The sequence below is a fragment of the Ranitomeya imitator genome, chromosome 6 (assembly GCF_032444005.1).
Source record: "Ranitomeya imitator isolate aRanImi1 chromosome 6, aRanImi1.pri, whole genome shotgun sequence".
NCBI classification, from domain to species: Eukaryota; Metazoa; Chordata; class Amphibia; order Anura; family Dendrobatidae; genus Ranitomeya; species Ranitomeya imitator.
In genome coordinates, this window is record NC_091287.1 from 149,128,918 (window position 1) to 149,153,758 (window position 24,841).

A 24,841-nucleotide genomic window follows, 5' to 3' on the forward strand; every position below is an offset into this window, starting at 1 on the left:
GTCAGCTAGACAATGTATTAAAACATTAATTACCAACCAGGTGAATGTTACTCCAGGTAAAAAAAAAAAAATCAGATGCTTCATTTCATAGAAAGCCTTGGGCCGATTTTGAACTTGTGTTACAAGTGTTGTATTATGTGCCTGTCTTTGTCTTAAAGAGCTCTTTGAGTTTTGATTTTACAGGATATGTACCCCAGGCTGCAGTCAAATTAAAATATTATACTTATCCCTGTCAAGGTTTTGATTTCATGTAATTAGTGTTTTTGCAACATGTGAATGTGTCTGTACAAAGTAAAGTCACTCCGGGCAAAATATTGTATGTATATTGTTATGGGAATAGGGGAAACCCTCTGTGTTGTTATGGAACATATTGGTGCAGTGCTCCACCTACAGGTAATCTGGAGGAATTACTACTACTTACATTTGTAGAAATGTCTTGCTAACGATAGTTTAAGCTTTTAAAGGGAATCTGACACCAGATTTTTTGCCACCTAATCTGAGAGCAGCATAATGTAAAGGAAGAGACCCGAATTACAGCAATGTATCACTTACTAGGCTGCTCATTGTAGTTTTCATTAAAATCTTTTTTTTATCAGTTGGAGATTATCACATGAGAACTAGTAAACCTCCTGCCCTGTAGTCCTCCATTTTTATAAGCTCTGTATAACCTTGCCCTCAACACTGATTGGCAGTTGCCTGCCTATGCACAGTGTGCACAGAAAGCAGCCAATGAGTTATACCGAGCTCAGCATTCATAGAACTGCTAGATCTTCAGCAAAGAAGACAGTAACTTTATCAAAACTGCAGCACCCAGCCCAGTAAGTGATTAATTGTTGGAATCAGGGTCTCTGCCCCAAAATCTTGCTGCTGTCAGATGGGGTAGCAAAAACCTGATGATCGATTTCCTGTAACTATATACATACCAAGTCCCAATTATTATTTTCATAATATTTGTGTATCTCTGCTAGGTTGATGCTTAAGAAAAAAAAGACTGTGTCATAGTCAATTATAGGTTTTATTTTTTGATCTGTAACATAATATTTTAAAACAGTTTGACAAATTAATGCTGCATTTTAATAGGCGTATGTTGTAAATCTTTAATATAACACCCATAGCCTGCTTAGGTCTTCTACTCCTTATTATGGAGGTATTACCTCCATAAAACATTGCTGATAGACCTAAACGGACCGTATGGCACAAATGGTGTGGGTCCATAAAATAGACCTGTAGGTAGTGTGCGTCACATATGAGAAAATGTTAATCTTATCCAGCACTCAATCTCAAAATTTACATAAAAAAGAGCTTTATTAATCGATTAATTAGTGTCCAAAAAACACACAAGTTTGAAAACAGGGCATCCTGAGAATAAATCCTACGCATTTCGAACCTGAAAATAAAACTGTTCTTTTTCAAGGTTCTGACTCCCATCTACATGATTTCTAAAGATAATAGGGAGCCCAAAGTTCCTTTTAGAGGAGAAAAGTCCTAATTGATAAAACAAAAGGATTTCCTTGGGCAAATCTACTCATTCCGCGAGTGTTTACCGGCAGTAAATGTGCCCAGCTTGGGTTAGTATGTGAAGTGCCTTCTTAACCTGTGCCGAGGTTGTGTCTGCTGAAAGCTTCGGACTTTGCAATAGTCCCTTTAGGCTTTTCTGAAATGTCATCAACTCTAATTGCTGCTTGACCCATTCCTCTCTCGCAAGGAAACAAGGTTTATGTGTCTTTGTCTGTACAACGCCTGCTGTCATTTCACCGGAATCAGTACAGCTGGAATTGTTACAAAGATTAGTCCCTGTGGCTTTCTAAACATAACGCTGCCTGACAACCCTGACCTAAACGTTTTTTGACACAGTTATACTAGTTTAGAGGTTTACTGTGTCTTGTAGGAAGGTGCGAGATGAAATGCAGGAGCCACAATGGTGAATGGAGACCGACGCATTATACAGTATGGATGGCAGTCAATAATGTTATTTTATTACGTCAGTGTGAAAAAGGTTTTATAAAAAGTGACTGTGACTAAACAGTCCCCAAAAACTCTTCCATGGAATGAATAGAGCTCATAAATACTTCTGTAAAAAATTAGTCTGAAGCTAAGAATACAGCTTGTACTAAATAATAATTTGATCAAACATTTTGTGTAAGATCAAACAGATTTTTACTTTTTTTATTTTTACTTTTTTTTTTTAGAATTTTTAATATTTGATAGTTTGGTTAGATTTTTGTAAATATTATTATTCTTTTTTTCATGATTTTGTTTTATCTCATTTACAGCATATAAACAATGATCACATACATGGAGAAAAAAAAGAATTTGTTTGCCGATGGTTGGACTGTTCGAGAGAGCAGAAGCCATTCAAGGCTCAGTACATGTTGGTGGTCCACATGAGGCGACACACAGGGGAGAAGCCACACAAATGCACTGTAAGTAATAGTGATATCTCACACTGATACACATTTATCAAGTTGCCTAATAGGAAAAATTTTCACTAAATGATTTTTCACCAAAAGTCTCAAATTAAATGTATCTTTTTAAAAAATCCAATTAATTGAACTGAAATGAATTGAAGAAAAAGGAGGCTAATGAGTCTTGACAAAACTTAACCCTGTTATTTTTCTAGCTCTCTGTAATATTGACATATCTACCTTTTTGTTATGAGATGTGAATATGCAATACTGAGGATACCACTGAATTAGCCACAGAAAAAAAAGTGGCCTTCCTTTCACACGTCCGTATAATACCGGTACCAGAAAAACTGGTTGGTAGGACTAGCAGAAAGCACCGAGTAAATATAGATGTTTATTATTATTGGTGCGTTCGCAGCCCTGGGTCCACCGTGCAGGAGGAACCTGCTGCTAGTGAATGGTGGCACTATTTGGCAGTATAGGCTAGCTCTGTTACTTCACAGGGTAGTCGTGAATGGAAAGCACTGCGCCCTGTTAGACTCACAGGAGCACAAGCTAACTGCCGAACTGATAGCAGTCAGTGGTCATGCAAACACACAATCTCCTCACCAGAGGTGCCGGTATTCTAGGGGCTTATTTCAGCCGGGTCCCTGAATACAATCACACATAACCACACGCAAAGCACATAACTTGGATTGATACTAGTGCATGGCCGTGCGGCCATGCGAACCTTTTATAGCTTCAGCAAGTACAGGACTTTCCCAGAAGGACCAAAGGGAGGCTGCCACAGAAGTTGAGCACCTTCAGAACCTTCCTAGAGGACCAATGGGATTAGCTGCAGTATCTAAGCATGTGACCCATGATCTCCAACGAGAGATCTTACTCTGGGCATGCTCAGAAGGGGAAGAGCAGGACTTAGTCCCAAAAACATCTGCTCGCCGCTGCCCAGTAATGGCTACAATGTCAGAAGCTGGAAAGGCAGCAGTAACCCTTTGCACAGAGTCAGACTGAGCGAGACGCTGGGACCGACGTCTCCGCTGAGCCGGCTCCACTGCGGCAGGAGAAGAATGGGAGACCGCAGCGGAGATGGCCCGAGATTCCCCCTGTGCAGAGGCGGGAACTCGACCCCTAACACTGGTCATCAGTGTTTTGGGTCAGTGTGCCATCCGTTTTTTTCCGGTATGGCTTAAGAAAAATTAATTTCAAAGTTCCTCCTATAATTTTCAATGTTAAAAACATACAGCACACAAACGGCACACGGATGACACACAGATGCCATACATGTTTTACATAGGCCCATAGACTTATTTGGCCCTTATCATCCCTGTGGCAGGAAAAATCGGACATGTCTCCATGTAATTCACACAGACATACGATCCATGTGAAGATCACCATAAGTTTTAATAGATATATATAAATACCTGTCTCCGGTACGTGTGAAAACTGATGCCACACGCACTTGTGAAGGGGGCCTAAGGTAAACTAACAAAGACCATTACTTACTGTATATTAAAATTGATGCTATGTAATAGCACATGTGAATCTACCCGCCAGTTTGATAAATGCTGATCAACAATGAGGCCTCATTTAGAGAAGAAATTGACAAGATAGTGCAACCACCTGTAACCAATTCAGGACATGGACATTTTACTCCTTTCCTAAAAGGCACATTTTCAATTTTTTTTTTCCGGTGGGCATTATTTTTATTGCTGATTTCACCTGTAACTGAGGCAGATATATTAGCCCCAGTTGCAGAGGAAATTCAGCCCTCTTTCTGCACAGTAGAGCTTACTAGGTCACCTAGAATCCAACAGCTCTGCACTCTCTCTATACCCATCGATTACATGATGTCGAGATCTGGATGGGTAACTACTGACAGCGCTTCCTATACTGTGTACACATCGCTTGTTTAGTGTTGTATATACAGTGATCAGGATGGCTGAGATGGTATCGAACCATCTCATAACTTTTATTTTATCATCTCTGCTTTCTCTATGGGGAGTCTGGAATCTGCAGTTGCTCGACCAGGTGTAAGCAGCTTACTTTGCAATAACGTTTTAGAATACAGATATTTAAAATCTATGGGTGTTCTGGAACTGGCTAGTAATATTTTGGAAATATATATTCAAATGGGAAACCTCTTATGAAATATTTACAGTACTTACAAAACGATGATATACTTTCTTGTCTTGTAGTTTGAAGGGTGTTCAAAGGCTTACTCCAGATTAGAAAACTTGAAAACGCACTTGCGATCTCACACTGGAGAGAAACCATATGTCTGTGAGCATGAAGGCTGCAATAAGGCTTTCTCCAATGCATCGGACAGAGCGAAGCACCAAAACCGCACTCATTCCAATGAGGTAAGTGCCAACAGCCATAACATTTACAGCCCATTTAGATGGGCAGATTTCTGCACATAAGCAAATACCAATGAACTAATATACAAGTCGGTCAGCACTTGTTTATGGTCTCGTTAACAATCTCAGATGATTGTTAATGCAATGTTCTGTCGACATACAGTGTTCTTGTCGGCAGTACATCCCCTGTTTACATGGGGTGATGTGTTGCTGACAACAATAACTTAATGGTTGAAAAAAAAAAAAATAAAGAATTATAATGGTTGGCGTTAATGTTGCAGTCGGCAGAAAAAACCCTGTTTTTGCTTGTCCGTAAGTTGATCACCTGCGTATTTGTACAGACTGAGAATCGAAGCATTCTTATAAAATATTGCCAGTAAATGTACCTTGATGCATCATACTATATCTTTACTATGTTTTAGACACACAACACAATCAGTGAATTTATTCCATGAGCCTCCACCTTATATTGTGGACCACCAGTTTTCTAATTGAATATATGCAAGTGCTAATGGAAAATTCATCAGTATAATCTTTGAATTGTGTACGGTAATTTCTTACCTTCAAACATTGCTATGAATATGCTTTATGCTTTGCTCAAAAAGGAAAAAAAGGGGGGGGGAAGGGGGACCCACTACGAGGTTTGACGTGACGTGGCAGTGGGCTTCATACAGTCTGATCAGAATGTTAAACTGAAAACCTCATGTTCAGTTATATAAAATTTTTGCCTAGCGGCTTTAGATCAACATATGATTTTGGGATGTGCGGTTCATGCTCCTTTTTTTTTTCTTTATTGCTATGAATATGCCATATTAGGGTCAACTCCCCAGTTCTTTTTGGATTCTGGAATTTTAAGTTCTAATTAATATAAAATAATAAAAGTTTAAATATATAATTCTTCATATTGTTAGATGTTTATATTTTCTTACGTATCAAACAGTTTCAAACTTACTATAAGAAGTTTTTGTCCATGAAGTGGATATCATAGCAACACTAATATGTGCTCAAGAACAGTCTTCTTCTGCTAGTCTGCACAGTATTTTTTGTTAAACCTGCTACTTGCGCCTCAGAGCTGTACTTCCTACTGTAATTAATGACAAGAAGGAGCATTTGGAAGATTAAAATAACAAACTGCATCCAACCGTCAGTAATGTGTTATCATTCTGATGTGCAAGTTTTGCATGCTCGGTGAAAAACTCATCAAAGAATAACCACTCTTTAATTTTTTCATAAATGGATAGTACATGTAAAAATAAGAAACTTTATAATAAGATTCTAAACTGATTATTCATTCTCAAAATTCTCAACTCACTGATGAAATCTATCTTCATTAAATATAGATTTTTCCATTACTTAGATAAGGTATGACCGTTAGTGCTCATAAAGTTTTGTTGAGAATTTTTACTGTCATTCCCAGCAGAAGATCGGTGTCAGCCTCCGTCTCCTTCCCCTCTATGCTATATAGAATTTTAAAAGCACCAATTGTCATCTATCTCAGTTACGATAAAATTATACAGACACAGATTATACCTGTGAATTGAGAGTGAAAGATCAATACAGTGGTGTGTATTTCTTTCCTGCATGAAGTTGACCAATCATAAGCAGGCAGCGTCATGCAGAGAAGAAAAGATCATGCCCTCCTCATGATCTATGCAGCTACAGTGTAGAGATATAGCAGATTTGAGTTATGTTTCATTAGAAACCCTTACAGATCTAATCCTACCCCACACTGACTGCCATGAGATGAGATCTGGAAGTGTTTGTAATGATATGTAACTCAGCTTTGTGTTAATTCCTTATACAGCAGCTGCAGAGGAAGATCCAACCTCATGCAGTGGAAGATGTATATGCCCCAAAGCCAAATCTCTGGTAATACCCAGTTGAACAATAACATAAATTATACACTATACTTTACAAGTTAAAACCTCTGCAAGAAGGAGAAGAAAAATAAAAACAAAGTTTTACTCTGCATCCAGTATTCCCTTATACTGTATGGCCAGTATGTAATATGATGAAAGGTGCCCATTTAATTGGGATTTATAAATGAAAGCTGCTTGTTTTGGATTTTGAATTTATTTCAATTGAAGGATCAAAGATCAAGAATGATCTGTTGGCATGCAAATTTATTATAAGAAATAGAGTTATGTAATGGTGAGCCCTGATTATTGTGAGAACCTTTTGTTGGAGTTCTTCTAGAAGTGTAGAATACATATAGTTTTTTTATGAAAGTAGTCAGAACAGAATTACAAGAACACTAGATAATATAATTAATGAAGTCATCCCACTAAGTTTTTCATTTGTAAAATACGTGTGCACTGTATGTGCATGTAATGTAGTGTAGAATGGGGAAAATAAGTATTTGATACACTGCCGATTTCGAACGTTTTTCCACCTACAAAAATGGAGAGGTCTGTAATTTTTATTGTAGATGCACTTCAATTGCGAGAGACAGAATCGAAAAATAAAAAAACAGAAAATCGCATTGTATAATTTTTAAATAATTAAATTGAATTTTATTGCATGAAATGAGTATTTGATCACCTACCAACCAGCAAGAATTGTGGCTCTCACAGACCTGTTAGTTTTTCTTTAAGAAGCCCTCCTACTCTGCACTCATTACCTCTATTAATCGCACCTGTTTGAATTTGTTACCTGTGTAAAAGATTAAAAGACACCTATCATCACATTCAATCAATCACACTCCAACCTCTTCACCATGGCCAAGACCAAAGAACTGTGTAAGGACACCAGGGACAAAATTGTAGACCTGCACAAGGTTGGGATGGGCTACATGACAATAGGCAAGCACCTTGGTGAGAATTAAAAAAACTGTTGGCACACTTATTAGAAAATAAAAGAAACACAAGATGACTGTCAATCTTCCTCGTTCTGGGCTCCATGCAAGATCTTGCCTCATGGGGTAATGATGGCCATACAGCCAGATGAATTCTGGCTGTATGGCCATAGTTAAGTCAGCGTGCCACACTCCCCGGAGGAAGGCAAGCAGCAAAACGTGCGTAGGGGAATGCAGGACACATCTACACTCTGGTAATGAATACTACTATTTCCAGCTTTACTTCTTTCCATTGCACATGCGCTTTACTGCAGACTTAACTATGGCCATATAGCCAGCATTCATCTGGCATTTTCAGACCAACAGCAACTTATAAATCCCTTATTGCATTTTGCACTTTATGACACAGTATGATCGCTGTTTAGGTTTGAATGGGAATACATCTACCCTGCCTTTTAAATAGATTGGTATATTGCATACTACTTTGTTCAGGGTACTTGTATCCCCAACTCCATATTTATGCGCCATAAATACTACCATGTGATTATTTGCCCATATTTCATTTTGTGCCCTGTTTTTTTTGGTTCAGTCTGTTTGTTTTTTTTAACTTTTCAATACTAATTATTAATCAGTTATTGTTTTAAATAAAATGTATACATTTTTAATCTATTTTCCTTTTATGGTCTTTTGTGCACCAATCCTTTTTATGACCCACTATTGAGATTACGTAGGCTCTAGGCACACTAATGTGTTTTACTGTTAGTTGTTCCTGTTAGCATCCTTGAACATATCGCCATCTAGGGATTCAGACACATAATGCATCAGTTATGCCACAATATTGCCTATGTTGTGTATGTGCTACAGACATAATTTGCAGGTATACATTACACGTATTTACTTAGAGATTGAGGATTGAATTAAAATAATGGCACCATGTGCGTTTGCAAACTTTACAGAACTACCGTACATCATTCTATAGAGCAATCAGTAAAATAATTTTCCATTCTTTTTCCCTGAAGAAACCATACGTGTGCAAGATCCCTGGCTGCACTAAACGTTACACAGATCCCAGCTCTCTGAGAAAACATGTAAAAACAGTGCATGGTCCTGAGGCACACGTAACGAAGAAACAGCGAGGAGACATCCACCCAAGACCTCCTCCACCCCGGGAACCTGGAAGCCATTCACAGTCCCGATCACCTGGTCACCCCATTCAGGGTGCACATGGCGAGCACAAGGACCTCAATAACACTACCTCAAAGCATGAAGAATGCCTCCACGTAAAATCAGTAAAGACTGAAAAGCCAATGGTATGTAGACACCAGTTTACATTGTCTTTCTCTGCCCCTTCCATGTCGCTTAAAGAACATATTGAGCAACTTACATTTTTTATTCAGTTTTCAGAAATGGGCCAAAATCTTTATCTAACATTATGGACGTATGTTCTCAGCCATGAACCCGTAACTTTCATATTATAGTCTTTTCACACAGCTCTAAATAATATAATACAACCACTTCTGCGGAGGTTTGACACACATCGGGGTGTCACATGTCATCTTGGGGTCCTTCACTCTTCTGATTTTAAGCATTTCCTAATGCAGGGCCTGAGGGGGGCACTAAGAAATACCTAGTGTTATTTTACACCCATGCAGCCATGCAGTAGGTATAATCTTGCCCAGAATACGTCTTTAAATGCACATGTAATAATGTATCATCTTTTTCAGGAATTGATTTTGTAGGATGTGCTTAGCTTCCTGCAAGTACTGTATTTTCTGGCGTATAAGACTACCTTTTAACCCCTGAAAATCTTCTCAAAAGTCGGGTATCGTCTTATACGCCAGGTGTCGTCTTATAGGGCAGGTGCGGAGTAATCTGCGGTCGCTGCATATTGTGGGGGAAGCGACCCCAATGACGAGGTGAGGGGGCACCTCACCGGGAAGGTGTAAGTGAAGCAGAGGCAGAGAAGGAGATAATAGGATACAAGGGCGAGCCAGATGAGTGAAAGAGGAGTGTTTTTCTAGGCACAGCACCGCTCTCTCTCTCTTTTTTGCATACCCCTGGCATCCCAGACGCTGACAGTTTGCTTCACTTACACCTTCCTGGTGAGGCGCTCCCTCACCTCGTCATCGGGACCACTCCCCCCCCCACTATATACGTCAACCGCAAATTGCTCCGCACCCACCCTATAAAACGACACCCGGCATATAAGACAACCCCCGACTTTTGAGAAGATTTTATATTTTAACTGGAAAAGTTGGGGGTCGTCTTATACGCCCAGTCATCTTATACGCCGGAAATAAGACATGAGCTGTGCCTCTTCACATTCTGTACATAATCTAAGCTTGAGACATGATTTCACAATGTAATTTATGAGGCTGACTTGCCTTAACCAAACTTAAGGTACTGTCACACTAGACGATATCGCTAGCGATCCGTGACGTTGCAGCGTCCTCGCTAGCGATATCGTCCAGTGTGACAGGCAGCAGCGATCAGGCCCCTGCTGGGAGATCGCTGGTCGGGGAAAAAAGTCCAGAACTTTATTTCGTCGCTGGACTCCCCGTAGACATCGCTGAATCGGCGTGTGTGACACCGATTCAGCGATGTCTTCGCTGGTAACCAGGGTAAACATCGGGTAACTAAGCGCAGGGCCGCGCTTAGTAACCCGATGTTTACCCTGGTTACCATCCTAAAAGTAAAAAAACAAACACTACATACTTACCTACAGCCGTCTGTCCTCCAGCGCTGTGCTCTGCACTCCTCCTGCTCTGGCTGTGAGCGTCGGTCAGCCGGAAAGCAGAGCGGTGACGTCACCGCTCTGCTTTCTGGCTGCCCGGCGCTCACAGCCAGACCAGAGAAGCAGAGCGCCGAGGACAGACGGCTGTAGGTAAGTATGTAGCGTTTGTTTTTTTACTTTTTAGGATGGTAACCAGGGTAAACATCGGGTTACTAAGCGCGGCCCTGCGCTTAGTTACCCGATGTTTACCCTGGTTACCGGGGACCTCGGGATCGTTGGTCGCTGGAGAGCTGTCTGTGTGACAGCTCTCCAGCGACCAAACAGCGACGCTGCAGCGATCCGGATCGTTGTCGGTATCGCTGCAGCGTCGCTATGTGTGACGGTACCTTTACCTTTATAAAATCACAAAGAAACTCTTTGAATATTTGCAACAGGTTTTTCTGCACCAAAAAACTAGAATATTGGCAGGAAAAATGCTGCGTAAAACACGTGCATTTTTACTTGTGTTTTTTCCCCCATTTATTTGGATTGGTGAAAAATACTGAAATGATGCTGAAATAATTCACATGCTTTAGCGATAAAAAAAATAACGCTTTGATGGTTCAAATTCACAAGGAGAAAATAAGCAGCAGATGCATGAAATTTCAGAAATCTCATTCACTTTGCTATTACTGTACTTTGTATTGTAAAGTGTAGTGGGTTTTTTCTTTCTTGAAAACGCAAGGAAAAAAGACGGCAAAAATGCAAAGTGTGAAGAAGCCCTAAAAGGCAATTAGAACAAAATTAATATAAAACATGTAATCAGTTGGCAACAGATACAAAGCTCCAGGCAAAGTTCCCACAATGGTCTGTTATCTCGTTTTTGATGCTGTGTGTTTTCCATTCATCAAAAATGCGGCGTCTTACAGTTCCAGCAAAGTGGATGGGATTTATAGAAATCTCATGTACACTGTGCGTCTTATTTACGCTGTGGAAACTTACCTGCCGTGCGGGTTTGAAATCCTCAGCATGTTAATTTCTCTTGTTTGTACACTGAGGTTTATGTGCAGATTTTCCCCATAGACTTACATTACATGCGGAAAATCCCGCATGCATACAAAAAAGCATGTAGTCCGCACCTAAGTATATATAAATAGAGTTCAGTGACATCAAAATACCAGGCCCCGGCTGCAACCGCCCCGGCTGAAAACTATGAATGAGGAGATGCTGCGAGCGGAGCTTCAGTGACTAGCGGTGCCGTCACTGATGCTGCGCTCCCTCACAGCCTGAAGTGCATTTTCCACGGTCCAGAGGTCATCCCAGTTCAGCACGGCTGCAAGCGACAGCTTCTGTGACTAGCGGTGCCGCCTCTGATGCTGCGCTGCCTCACAGCCTGATCTGCGCTGAGCTCTGGAGCGTGACACTCGCATGGCAATGGTCCGTTTTTTCAGTCCAGAGTGCCTAACATTTTTTTTCTCACATATGGGTATGAGTCCTTAGGGTAAATCTCCATGCTGTAAATTCTGGTGTGGAAATTTCTGCACCTAAAAGTCAGTTTCTTTCATCTATTGAATAGGCAGAATTTCAGAATTTTACGTAAGAAATCTGTCGCAAATGCAGAATGTTTAAAAATACCCTTATACACAGCAATAAATAGATTAATAGAATTTGGTAAGTCAATGATTTTAAATTAAAAGGAGACATCCGGTTGAGTTTTTTGTACTTACAAAATGAAATGTGTTTAGGACTTACTGCAAATTTGCATTATTTTCTTTCTGGCTGCATTTCACATGGTCTAACCTAAATCCTTTAGATAATGCATGCAAAGTACAAAGATGACTTCTTTGTGATTACTAAGATGTAACAATGTTGTAGCTTGAATTTACTAATTTAATGTTTTTTTCTGTTTGATGTTATTAAATGTCTTTCTCAAACTTTCTAAGGACAGTGGGTAATAAGGTGAGGGCTGATACTCTTTTCTATATATTTGGATCAGTAATACCATTTCCTCATCATCACGGTTTTAACTAGAATAGTTTTGAAACATGATTTGTCTCATTTCCTTCAGAATAGATTTTTTTTTATATATATATACATATATATATATACATATACAGTGGGGGAAATAAGTATTTAATGCCTTCCTGATTTTGTAAGTTTGCCCACTGACAAAGACATGAACAGTCTATAATTTTAATTTAACATTGAGAGACAGGATATCAAAAATAAAATCAAGAAAATCACATTGTATAAATTATATAAATTTATTTGAATTTTGCAGTGAGAAATAAGTATTTGATCCCTCTGGCAAACAAGACTTAATACTTGGTGGCAAAACCCTTATTGGCAAGCACAGCAGTCAGACGTTTTTTGTAGTTGATGATGAGGTTCGCGCACATGTCAGGAGAAATTTTGGTCCACGCCTCTTTGCAGATCGTCTCTAAATCATTAAGATTTTGAGGCTGTTGCTTGTCAACTCGGAGCTTCAATTCAATAAGTTTTCTATGGGATTAAGGTCTGGAGACTGGCTAGGTCACTCCATGACCTTAATGTACTTTTTTTTTGAGCCACCCCTTTGTTGCCTTGGCTGTATGTTTTTAGGTAATTGTCTTGCTGGAAGACCCAGCCACAACCCGTTTTTAATGTCCTGGCGGAGGGAAGGAGGTTGTCACTCAGGATTTTACGGTACATGGTTTTAGGGCTAGCGGAACGCACCGAGTATAGGAAAGAAACAGCAAGGTGCGTTCGCAGCCCGGGGTCCACCGTGCAGAGATATCTGCTGCAAAGTAATTGGCGGCACTATATGGCGGTATAAGCGAACTCTGTTAACTTCACAGAATTGCAAAGATATGAAAACGCTGTGCCCTGTTAACCTCACAGGGATCACAGCTAACTAACTGAGCAAGGCAAATAGTGGTTATGCAGACAGCATAGCACACAAACAAGTCCTCACCGGAGGTGACGATATTCTAGGAGCTTATTTCAGCCGGGCCCTGAATCCAAGCATACAAAATTCCTCACCGGAGGTGCCGGTATTCTATGGGCCTATTTCAGCCATCCCTGACCACATGCAGACATGATCACCAAGTAGCATAGCTCATAACATAGATTGATACTAGCGCATGGCCGTGCGGCCATGTGAACCTTATATAGCTGCAGCAGACAAGGACCTACCTTGTGGTCCAATTGGAGCTGCTATAGGACCTGAGCGTGTGACCCCCGACATCCAATGAGAGGTCCTCCAGTGGGCATAGTCAGTGTGTACAAAGCAGGGCTTAGTCCCAGAAAAGCCTGTTCGCCGCTGACCAGTGCTGACTACAAAAGCAGAGTCTGGAAAGGCAGTAGTAACCCTTTGCACAGTATCAGGCTGAGCGAGACACTAGGACCGATGTCTCCACTGAGCAGGCTCCGCTGCGGCTGATGCAGAATGGGAGACCGCAGCAGACATGGCTCAAGATTCCCCCTGTGCAGCGGCGGGAACTCGACCCCTGACACATGGCTCCATCTATTCTCCCATTGATGCGGTGAAGTAGTCCTGTGCCATTAGCAGAGAAACACCCCCAAAACATAATGTTTCCACTTCCATGCTTGACAGTGGGGACGGTATTCTTTGGGTCATAGGCAGCATTTCTCTTACTCCAAACACAGCGAGTTGAGTTAATGCCAAAGACCTCAATTTCTGTCTTATCTGACCCCAGCACCTTCTCCCAATCACTCACAGAATCATCCAGGTGTTCATTGGCAAACTTCAGACGGGCCTGCACATGTACCATCTTGAACAGGGGGACTTTGCAGGCACTGCAGGATTTTAAACCTTTACGACGTAATGTGTTACCAATGGTTTTCTTGATGACTGTGGTTCCAGCTGCCTTTAGATCATTAACAAGTTTCCCCCGTGTAGTTTTAGGCTGATCTCTCACCTTCCTCATGATAAAGGATACCTCACGAGGTGAGATTTTGCATGGTGCCCCAGATCGATGTCGATTGACAGTTGTTTGTATTTCTTCCATTTTCTTACTATTTCACCAACAGTTGGCTCCGTCTCACCCAGTGTCTTACTTATGATTTTGTAGCCCATTCCTGCATCATGCAGGTCTATGATCTTGTCCATGACAACCTCTTTGTTCTTGCCCATGTTGTAGAGGTTAGAGTCTGTCTGATTAACTGAGTCTGTGGACAGGAGTCTTTTATAAAGGTGACTATGTAAGACAGCTGTCTTTAATGCAGGTAACGAGTTGATTAGGAGCGTCTAACTGGTCTGTAGGAGCCAGAATTCGTAATGGTTTGTAGGGGATCAAATACTTATTTCTCAATGCAAAATACAAATAAATTTATATAATTTATACAATGTGATTTTCTGGATTTTATTTTTGATATTCTTTCTCTCAATGACAAAATTAACCTACCGTTAAAATGATAGACTGTTCATGTCTTTGTCAGTGGGCAAACATACAAAATCAGCAAGGGATCAAATATTTATTTCCCCCACTGTAGTTGACTTTTGTTTTGTGTTGTTTGCATTGTTTGTTTCAGTGCTTGTTAGTCATGTACTATCATGTATGTTTTTACTGTTTTTGTTCTAAAAATGATCAAAGTGTGTAAATATGAAGAATATTTACGGTTCCAATGCAAAAAGATAAAAAGCATGTAAGTTGCTTGTATTATATCTATGGCCAATACATCTTGCCTTTAGACCACTCTGTGCATGTTCTTTAATATGTTGTTAACTTATTCATATTTTTTTATGTCAAGCAGACATCTCAGCCAAGCCCTGGTGGTAAGTCTTCATGCAGCAGCGAGCAGTCCCCCATCAGCAACTATACCAACAGTGGGATCGAGCTTACTCTGAACAATGGAGGCAGCATAGGAGACCTCAGCACCCTGGACGATACCCCAATCATGGACTCTACCATTTCCACAGCAACCACAGGACTTGGTTTACAAGGCAGGAGGATCATGACAGGAACCAAATGGATGGAACAAGTCAAAGTAGAAAGAATAAAGCAGATTAATGGAGTGCTTCCAAGACTGAACCCAGTTCCACCTTCAAGAACACCATCTCTACCACCAATCACTGGAAATGGTATAGTATTATTTTTTTTTTCACTTATTAATAACCAAATGGATGAAGGGCGCCCTGGAGTAATATGCGCCACATTCGTTAAGATCCGTACATCTCTCACTGAATTTCATGTATCTTTCAGCTGCTTTGTGACACTTGCAAAAAATTTACTCCCAAGACATTTGTGGTGAAAATGATGATGATTTTGTTGGCCATGCTCAGCCATGGCCTGACCTAGAAAAGCACCACCCACTTTAGAAGAAGTTGGTGGGACTGGCATAAGAATGCTAAAAGTCTCAACATTTTATAACAGTTTATGCCAGAATAAATTGAAACAATAACTTGGGAGTCTATTTCAGGTGCAAATTAGAGTTCTTTCTTAGAAAATGCAATTCACATCAAAGTATTACATAGAATAATAGAATGTTAGCGTTGGAAGGGACCTCAAGCGTCATCCTGTCCAACCCCCTGCTCAATGTAGGATTCACTAAACCATCTCAGAACGATGTCTGTCCAGCCTCTGTTTGAAGACTTCCATTGAAGGAGAACTCACCACCTCTCGTGGGACCCTGTTTCACTCAATGATCACCCTCACTGTCAAAAAGTTTTTTCTAATATCTAATCTGTAACTCCTCCCTTTCAGTTTCATTCCATTGCTTCTCATGTTTCTGCGGTGCCCCAGGGTCCTGGTCGTTGCAGTGGTATTGCTTTCCTCTCAAGGAGAGTGATGCTACGTTTGGAGGCAATGAAGGAGAACTCTTTGTCAGGTAACACAATGCATGCAACATGTTCACACTCCAGACCAGAAGGGGGAGCTCTAAGCCTGTTTAAGGTGAACTCCCCTTTAAGAACATCCTGATCTGGAGGGAAAGAGTTCAGTTCCTGTCAGGGAGACAGAGGGAAAGGAAGCAGAGGAGCTGTGTAGCCTAAAGTGCTGCAGCTCCTAGGAAACAGACGGATAGAAAGCCGAACAGATTGCAGAGAGTGTAAAGGAAGTCAGAGCAGAAAAGGAGAGGATACCAGAAGGGGACCATCCCTACACAGGCTGCCTCCTTCTGAGGTGCAGAATCCCGGTACCCGGAACACCGAGGGAGTAACGACCTTTATGCTTTGCGCCAGAGACCTGCAGGACAGCTAATTGCAAGTTACATGTCCACCCTACACCCAGGAGGCACGGTGGCAACCTTTGGAGGCCGGGACGTGCTAGAGTCCCTATAAACAGCCTAAAGCCACCAGTCATACGGGTTTGTCCTATCCTATATGGAGGACAGAGAGAGAGACATTACATCTGTGAGGACCTTATGTGAAGCCTTAGGCAGTAAGGAACTACACACTGCAGCGCAAGGGAAGGCTACTGATTCCCACCTGGACAAGGGGACTCTGGACTTGCCTCCAAACTGACCGGTCTCTGCCTGCCCTGTAATCTGGTGCCCTGGATTGTGGATGCTGAAGTCTTCAGTAAAGGTAAAGAGACTGCAACCTTGTGTCCACACCGGGAAGCCCTGGGGATATACTTCACCTGTGGGAAGGTATACCATCTAGCTGCCATAACATCACCCCAGCGGACCCCTTAAAGCAGCGTTGGTCACCCTGACCGAATACCACAGGTGGCGTCACGAGCACAAACTTTATCCCTTTAAAGACCTTTCCCTTTTACACGGACGTCCCAGGGCCACGGACCAGGTCAGCCAACATGACATTCCCCTGGGAAACAGCAGGACGCGGTACCGAGTACCCCATGGCCCCTTGGGGGCGATCCATTTCCATGTGCAAATTAGAATAAGGATGATCTCTCTACACTGTGACCCCTTCAGATATTTGTAGACCGCTATTAAGTCCTAGTCTTTTTTGCAAGCTAAATATTCCCAGGTCCTTTAACCGTTCCTTGTAGGACATACTTTGCAGTCCTCTTACCATACTGGTAGCTCTTCTCTGAACTTGCTCCAGTTTTTCAATGTCTTTTTTAAAATGTGGCGCCCAGAACTGGACACATTATTCCAGATGAGGCCTGACCAAGAAGGAGTAGAGGGGAAAATAATAAGCAATTCCAAACTTATTATTTTTCTGTGAGTCTCCCAAGTCTTGAGCCCATGACCTTAATATTACAGAGAGGTGCTATAAGCTGCTTAGCCACAAGCTCCAGATTTCTGTGAAATCTCTGACCTTCATCAGATTCATGGATTGCAGAGAAATTTGGTGAAAATATCATTAGAGAAAAGCATTGCGTGTAAAGCGGAGAATCCACTGTGAGGATAGCGCCAGTGTGATGTGTCAGTGTGGGTCCATTCTCGCCGTGTGTCTATGCTTCTGTCACGATTCCCCTGACCGCTGTCACCAATGGGTCAGGATTCACACCGTGACCGTCACCCCTACGTCACGGATTGAGGTGACTTTAGGCCAACAGACGGCTATCACATGTGCAGGGGGGCTTATCTTAGTTATCCCTCCACTCCACGATGTGATGAAAAACCACACACAAGGCTATTGACCTCTTAGCTTACAGCAGGGGCTTATTCTAGGTATCCCACTGCTTTCAATATACCACAAACTGCAGGGATTTATGTATATCCCGCTTACAGTTCCACTTAACACTTGCAGTTCTCTGGCGCCCCCTTACTCTCAGGTCAGATTAGGTACTGCACCCTGGGTAATTAGTCGCCAGAAAGGCTGCCTGCTATGTACTGGCTATTGGGCACGCTGCAGCGACGCGATAACTACTCCCACTCAGGCAGGAACAATAATTATTAACCCCGCAGCCGCTTCAGCATCACCCAAAAGTCTGCACACTATCGGTATCACTGCCACCAGCTTCGATTAAACGGGTCCGAAGCTAACCCAACACAACAATAACAGTAGCGTATTTCACTTCAGAAGACTGGGTAAGTTTAGAGCATGGATGAACGAACTAATATATAATAGTATATTCCATTGAAATTAATTAGGCAGTGCTTTATCAAAAATATTTTATAAAGAAGTTACAAATGAGACAATTGCAAATATGTACAAGGGTAATTATAACATTAAGGGAATAAATGAGAAAAAGCAACACTTACATGTTCAAAGCATGACAGGCAACCAGGCTAGGGCAGTTTTTCCCATACGTCCCAGCTCATTTGGACGTGAGCAGGGCTCTTCCAGGACAAGACAAGGAATCAAGCAGCAAGTGCCTCCTCAGAGCCTGCCAGACACTTAAAACATTAAGGCTGTGACATCACAGAAAGGCTGGCTTATCCAGACCCTCCTCTCTCTACATTCTGCCTAAACTTTAAACTATTCTCTCTAATTTCTATAACTTCACTACAAAACGTGTCAGAGTCAGACCAAACCTATCATTCATCTCGGATTAACGTGAGCATTCTAATGAGATCAAATATGTCCTATCTGGGATACATATTTACAGAGAAAACCCTACTTCTTTACCAGACGGAGTTAGAAACCCGAGTTTCATGGGAGGTGTAGATACACCGAGTGAGACTACGAATATATATTTTCATGTTCCTAGCTTAAATCGTTTGCCTAATATCTAACAAAAACTAAACAAAGAATCTTTCCTGAATCTTGGAGCCACTTTTCCAGTTTGAACTAGAGAATGTGGGAGGGGTGAGGGACTTTCCTCTGAGCCTGGAATTTACGACCCCAGAGCAATAAAACCCCCTTCTAGCATACAGTCCGTAGCCCAGAGAGAAACAAGTAGAGTCAGCTAGTGAAGGGGGGTTTAGCCCACCTCATGGGCTGACGAGCAACTAAACTTATGTGATATTTCATACCATATCGTAAAATGTGGCGCCCAGAACTGGACACATTATTCCAGATGAGGCCTGACCAAGAAGGAGTAGAGGGGAAAATAATAAGCAATTCCAAACTTATTATTTTTCTGTGAGTCTCCCAAGTCTTGAGCCCATGACCTTAATATTACAGAGAGGTGCTATAAGCTGCTTAGCCACAAGCTCCAGATTTCTGTGAAGTCTCTGACCTTCATCAGATTCATGGATTGCAGAGAAATTTGGTGAAAATATCATTAGAGAAAAGCATTGCGTGTAAAGCGGAGAATCCACTGTGAGGATAGCGCCAGTGTGATGTGTCAGTGTGGGTCCATTCTCGCCGTGTGTCTATGCTTCAAACAGAGCATTTTTCTCTAAAAATATTTTCACAATATTCACCAAGTTCCTATGCATTTTATGTATCTGATGAAGGTGAGATACTTGACTGAAACTTAACATTTTGATGTGAATTGTAATTATTAATAAAGACCTCTAGTTTTCATCTTAAATTGAGTGCCACGTTCTTTGCAGAATTCTGCATAAGGGTTAGGACCCTACTTGAACACCATCCTTTGAGAAGTGCCATGTTCTACTTGAGAATTCTGGAAAATATGTTTGATGAATTGGGGCCAAAACTCAATGCTTACTTATTTGTATTCCTTGTAATGCTCTATACCAGAGGTGTCAAACTGCATTCCTCAAGGGCTGCAAACAGGTCATGTTTTCAGGATTTCCTTGTACTGCACAGGTGATAATTTAATCACCTACACACATAATGATTACAGCACCTTGTGCAAAGCTAAGGAAATCTGGAAAACACGCATGGTTTGCGGCCCTTGAGGAATGCAGTTTGACACCCCTGCTCTATACTGTGTTCACATTCCTTTAAATAACAAAAAAAACAAGGTGAAACTTATCATGTACCTTCATTGCTTCTAGGTTTACAGTTGGGCAGCAACATAAATTTGGGAGGATCCATGGCAGCACTTCCAAACAGAAATGAACTTTCTAGCACGGACATCACAGTATTGAATATTTTGAACAACAGGAGGGACAGCAATACGAGCACAATTAGTTCTGCATACTTAAGTAGTCGAAGGTCTTCTGGAATCTCACCGTGCTTTTCTAGCCGAAGATCCAGTGAAGCTTCCCAGGCAGAAGGAAGACTACAGAATATAAGCGTTGCAGATTCCTACGATCCCATATCAACTGATGCCTCAAGGAGATCTAGTGAATCCAGCCAGTGTGATGGGTTACCAAGCCTCCTCAGTCTCACTCCCGCCCAGCAATATAGGTTAAAAGCAAAATACGCTGCTGCTACAGGTGGTCCTCCACCAACACCACTGCCAAACATAGACATGATAAGTCTGAAGACTAGAATGGCATTACTAGGAGATACTAGAGATAGTAGAATATCTCCACTTTCTTCATCAAATGTTCCTAGAAGGTGTAGTGATGGTGGGGTAGGCACTTTTGGAAGAAGACATTTTATTTCCAATGAGCTACAGGGGAATGCTATGCGCAGGGCAAGTGACCCCATTAAAATGGTTTCTGCTAATTTGTCTACTGGTAGAGTTCAGCGTTTCAACAGCCTAAACAGCATCAGCACTCACGATGTGGCTCCGCCTATGGAAAGGCGCAATTTAGCCCTGCAAAACTATACCCGCAGTGTGTATTCTCCATGTCCTCCCAGCATAAGTGAAAATGTTGCCTTGGAGGCCATGATCATGGAAGCAGAAGGGAATTTGGATGATGAAGATTTCTTACCAGATGATATGGTTCAATATCTTAACTTGCGAAACCAAAGCCTGCATGAAAATTCACAAAATAATGAGTTGGACAAGCTGCAAAACAGTGCTGCAAGAAATAACTATGACCAATCTCAAATGAATAATAACTCGTATAATCAAACCTTCCAAAATGTTGAGCAAACAGACCAAGTAATTAATAAAAATGACCTTCCTATACAATGGAATGAAGTTACCTCAGGTAGTGCCGAGCACTCCCCTTCCAGAGTTAGGTATGGACATCGCCTAAATGCACAACCGAATAGAGCTTTTGGAACGTACAATAATATGATGGTCCAGCAGCAAATCATGTCAAAAAGTGGCCAATCACAGCAAAGAGGATATCAAGGTATGCCGATCAATCCCCAAGCATTACAGCAAAACCTTAACCTGTACAATAGTTCACTGTCTGTAAAAGATCAACAGTATCCAGTAACAGGCAGTTCCTATAATCCAGCCATTCGGGGGCAGAAATTTACAGGCAACAATCAAAGTATGACTGTTCAACAGAACATAATACCATCAATGCACTGCACCGAGCAGTCACCTAATGCGGCTGACATTGTCCAGAATCAGAACCTCCTAAACCAGGAATATCTACAGCAATTTGCAACTGAACATATGATTCATGGCATGTATTTCCTAGAAGTGAATCGGCCTAATCAGGCACCTGGAGGTCAAAACAATCACAGTATGGAAGGTACACAGACCTTCCTGCCAACCTCACAGCCCAGCGTTAATCAACAGGTCCGAAATTACCAGTCATGTGCAAACAACCAACAAATTTATAAAGCAAATGTTATTAAATTAGAAATGCAGCCACAGCAACATTGTTCCAATCTGCAGAATTATTCAGGTCAGTTCTATGACCAGACTTTGGGATACATTCAACAGCGGGTCAAATCAGGCTCTCACACAGAAGCCAACTGTCTCCTAGAAGATAGCAGTAATGCCAATGCATCTGAGCTTCTTTCACCAGGAGCTAATCAAGTGACCAGCACAGTAAATAATATTGAAGCCAGTAGCCTAGAAGGGGTCCAAATTGATTTTGATGCCATTATAGATGATGGGGATCATGCCAGCCTAATTTCAGGAGCTCTTAGCCCTAGCATCATCCAAAATCTGTCACGGAATTCGTCACGTCTTACCACACCTCGAGCGTCTCTTACATTTCCAATCATGCCAGTCAGCACCAGCAACATGGCAATTGGGGACATGAGTTCTTTGCTAACATCACTTGCAGAAGAAAGCAAGTTTCTTGCTGTTATGCAATAGACTGGAGACTAGAACAAACTTATATCAACAAAAAAGAGCAACTCATTTTATATGTATGTACTTATTTTAGCAATTTTATCCCAAATAAATGGGATGCATTCCAAGTATGTTCCATTTATGGAATAAAGACTCAAACCCTAAAGTATTGTAGGGAGAAATAGTCTTCCACTTCAAGTTTGGATCAGTATTGTCAACACAAAACCTTGTTTGTTTTTTTTTGTTTGTTTGTTTTTTACTTTTAATTATTTTTCTCCAAATGGGTCTATGTACACTTTTTCCTTAGTGTACGACAACATAACTGTAATGTCTGCATGTATGACATGTGAAAAAAGACTTAATTATGTTGAATTGTTCTGTTTAGTAAATTAGAAAAATTGGTATTGTGTAAAGTATATTGTGTTTGAAAAATCACAACCTAGTTGCTGTCAAACTCATCCCTATCAATGGTGACTATATTGCATACTGTATGTCCTCACCTACTTACTAAAGTTAAAACTTCTCATTCTGCTCAGCTCATATGAAAGTCAACTCTTGTGTGAGTATTTTCGGAGGTTGCATGGAAAACGTATATATGGACAACACATCCCAGACGCTTTTTGTAATATGTTGATTTCTGTTTATTTTGTATGACATGTATTTTTTAACTGATATTTTAACCCAGAAATTAACAATTTTCAATAGTTAGAGAAGGACGTTCTTTTATGTTAATCAGTATGTCTTGTCATGCCAGTTTTTCATTGGGTTATAGGTATGATTTTTTTTGTCATACTTGATACAGGGCACACTCCTTTACCAATATGAACCTGATATTTGTGCTTACGCCTTGAATCGTGAAGAAGCAATCTTTTTGTAGAAAGGGAAGTATCCACTTTTAATTAGTAGAATTGTTGTTACGTACATAATTATGGTATTCTTGCATATGGTGGAACGGTACTTGACTTCAAGTAGCACTGTGGACTTTATTTCCCAAAGAGATTTGGTTTGCATTTTATTAGTGCTTTTTAAAAGGTACTACATTTCCTTTCACGTTATTTTGTATTATTTTGTATTTTGTCTATAGCATATTATGTTGTCCGTAACATATCAGCATTTTAGTACATTCTTGAAATGTATGTGCCTTAAGTTTGTTTTTTGCTATTGTTATTTTTCTTTTTTTTTATGGGGACCAAGAGCATTGCCAAACTTGTCATCCTACTACAGTTTTCAGTCAATAGCATGCCAGTCTTTTCATATTCAAATCTTTTTCTTTTCATGACTGCTTATTGAGACTTTATAGAATGGCCTTCGTACGGTGCATCCTGAAAATAATGTATGATAGAAATAAGTACGGTACTTTTTATTTGTCACCTTTTTCTTTTTTTTTACAAATGTTTTTGTATTGAAATGTGTACTCATTTTTCCTTATTTTCTTCTTTTTTTTACTGTGTAAATATATGAAAAAATGCTTTAGAGATAGGAGTATGAATTTATAGGCCCGCTAGCCATAGTTCAATACAGACATTCAACATCTCTGGATCCAATAGTCTCAAGCCTTGGACCAGTTGGATGGATCTGTAGCACTATGTACACAATAAATGTACTTTTTGCTGTCAGAACCACTTAGCTTTTTTGTAACAAAAATAAAAAATGAAACAAAAAAAATTCTTACATTAATAAAAAGAACTTTGTAATTATCCATAGTTTTCACTGTCTCTTTTCTAATGCTATACACATAATATACATGTGGATGTGGTTAAGAGTATTTGTTACACATAACAAGCACTAGAACCTACAAAACTAAGTTCTCTTACATTTAGGTTTAAAGGGAATCTGTCACCCCATTTTAGGCCTATAAGCTAAGGCCACTGCCATCAGAGGCTTATCTACAACATTCTATAATGCTGTAGATAAACCCCCGATGTAACCTGAAAGATAAGAAAAACAAGTTAGATTATACTCACCCAGGGGCGGTTCTGGTGTGGTCCGGTCTCGGACCGGCACCTCCCATCTTCATACGATGATGTCCTCTTCTTTGCTTCCTGTTGCGGCTCCTGCGCAGGCGTACTTTGTCTGCCCTGTTGAGGTCCCGGCGCCTGCGCACTGCAGTACTTTGCTCTACTCTCAACAGGGCAGACAAAGTATGCCTGCATAGGAGCCGCGACAGGAAGCAAAGAAGAGGACGTCATTGAATGAAGATGGGAGGCGCTGGACCCGGACAGCGATGCCCATCAGACCGGACCGCATCGGGACCGCACCTGGGTGAGTATAATCTAACTTGTTTTTCTTATCTTTCAGGTTACATCGGGGGCTTATCTACAGCATTATAGAATGCTGTATATAAGCCCCTGATGGCGTTGCCCTTAGCTTCTAGGCCTAAAATGGGGCTATAAATGATCCTCAACTGATTACCAGAATCTTACTATCTTACCAGTCAAATCATATTACCTTAGAAAAAATTTGAAAGAAAGTCTTATAAGTCTTATTGTCTCTTCACTTAGCTGTCTCTCAATGGCTAGAAAATCCATAAATATCCTAGTATTCAAATACCAGACCAACAATACATGACACCCATCCAACGTATTCCTCATCTCACAAGTAGGTCACATCCTCCTGGAATATCTGGAGTTAGAAGATCACCACGTATTGTGAATCGCAGATCTTCCATTTAGCCTTTGTGTTTGTGTTTCATATTAAATGGATTTTGTTTC

General features: G+C 40.9%; 1 protein-coding gene across 4 annotated transcripts in view; it reads left to right on the forward strand.

Annotated features, from left to right (window-relative positions):
- The window catches only part of GLI3 (GLI family zinc finger 3), a 315,931-nt gene extending 292,102 nt beyond the window's left edge, over positions 1-23,829 (forward strand). For 2 of the 4 annotated variants that reach the window (XM_069730204.1, XM_069730206.1), the window contains exons 11-15: positions 2,274-2,423; positions 4,601-4,765; positions 8,576-8,866; positions 15,022-15,352; positions 20,032-23,829. In XM_069730204.1, the coding sequence (XP_069586305.1) occupies positions 2,274-2,423; positions 4,601-4,765; positions 8,576-8,866; positions 15,022-15,352; positions 20,032-22,154 (3,060 nt within the window). In that variant the 3' untranslated portion in view covers positions 22,155-23,829. The remainder of the gene's footprint in view (positions 1-2,273; positions 2,424-4,600; positions 4,766-8,575; positions 8,867-15,021; positions 15,353-20,031) is intronic. The other 2 variants (XM_069730205.1, XM_069730208.1) reach the window with 1 other exon arrangement.
- The last annotated feature ends 1,012 nt before the right edge of the window (positions 23,830-24,841 follow it).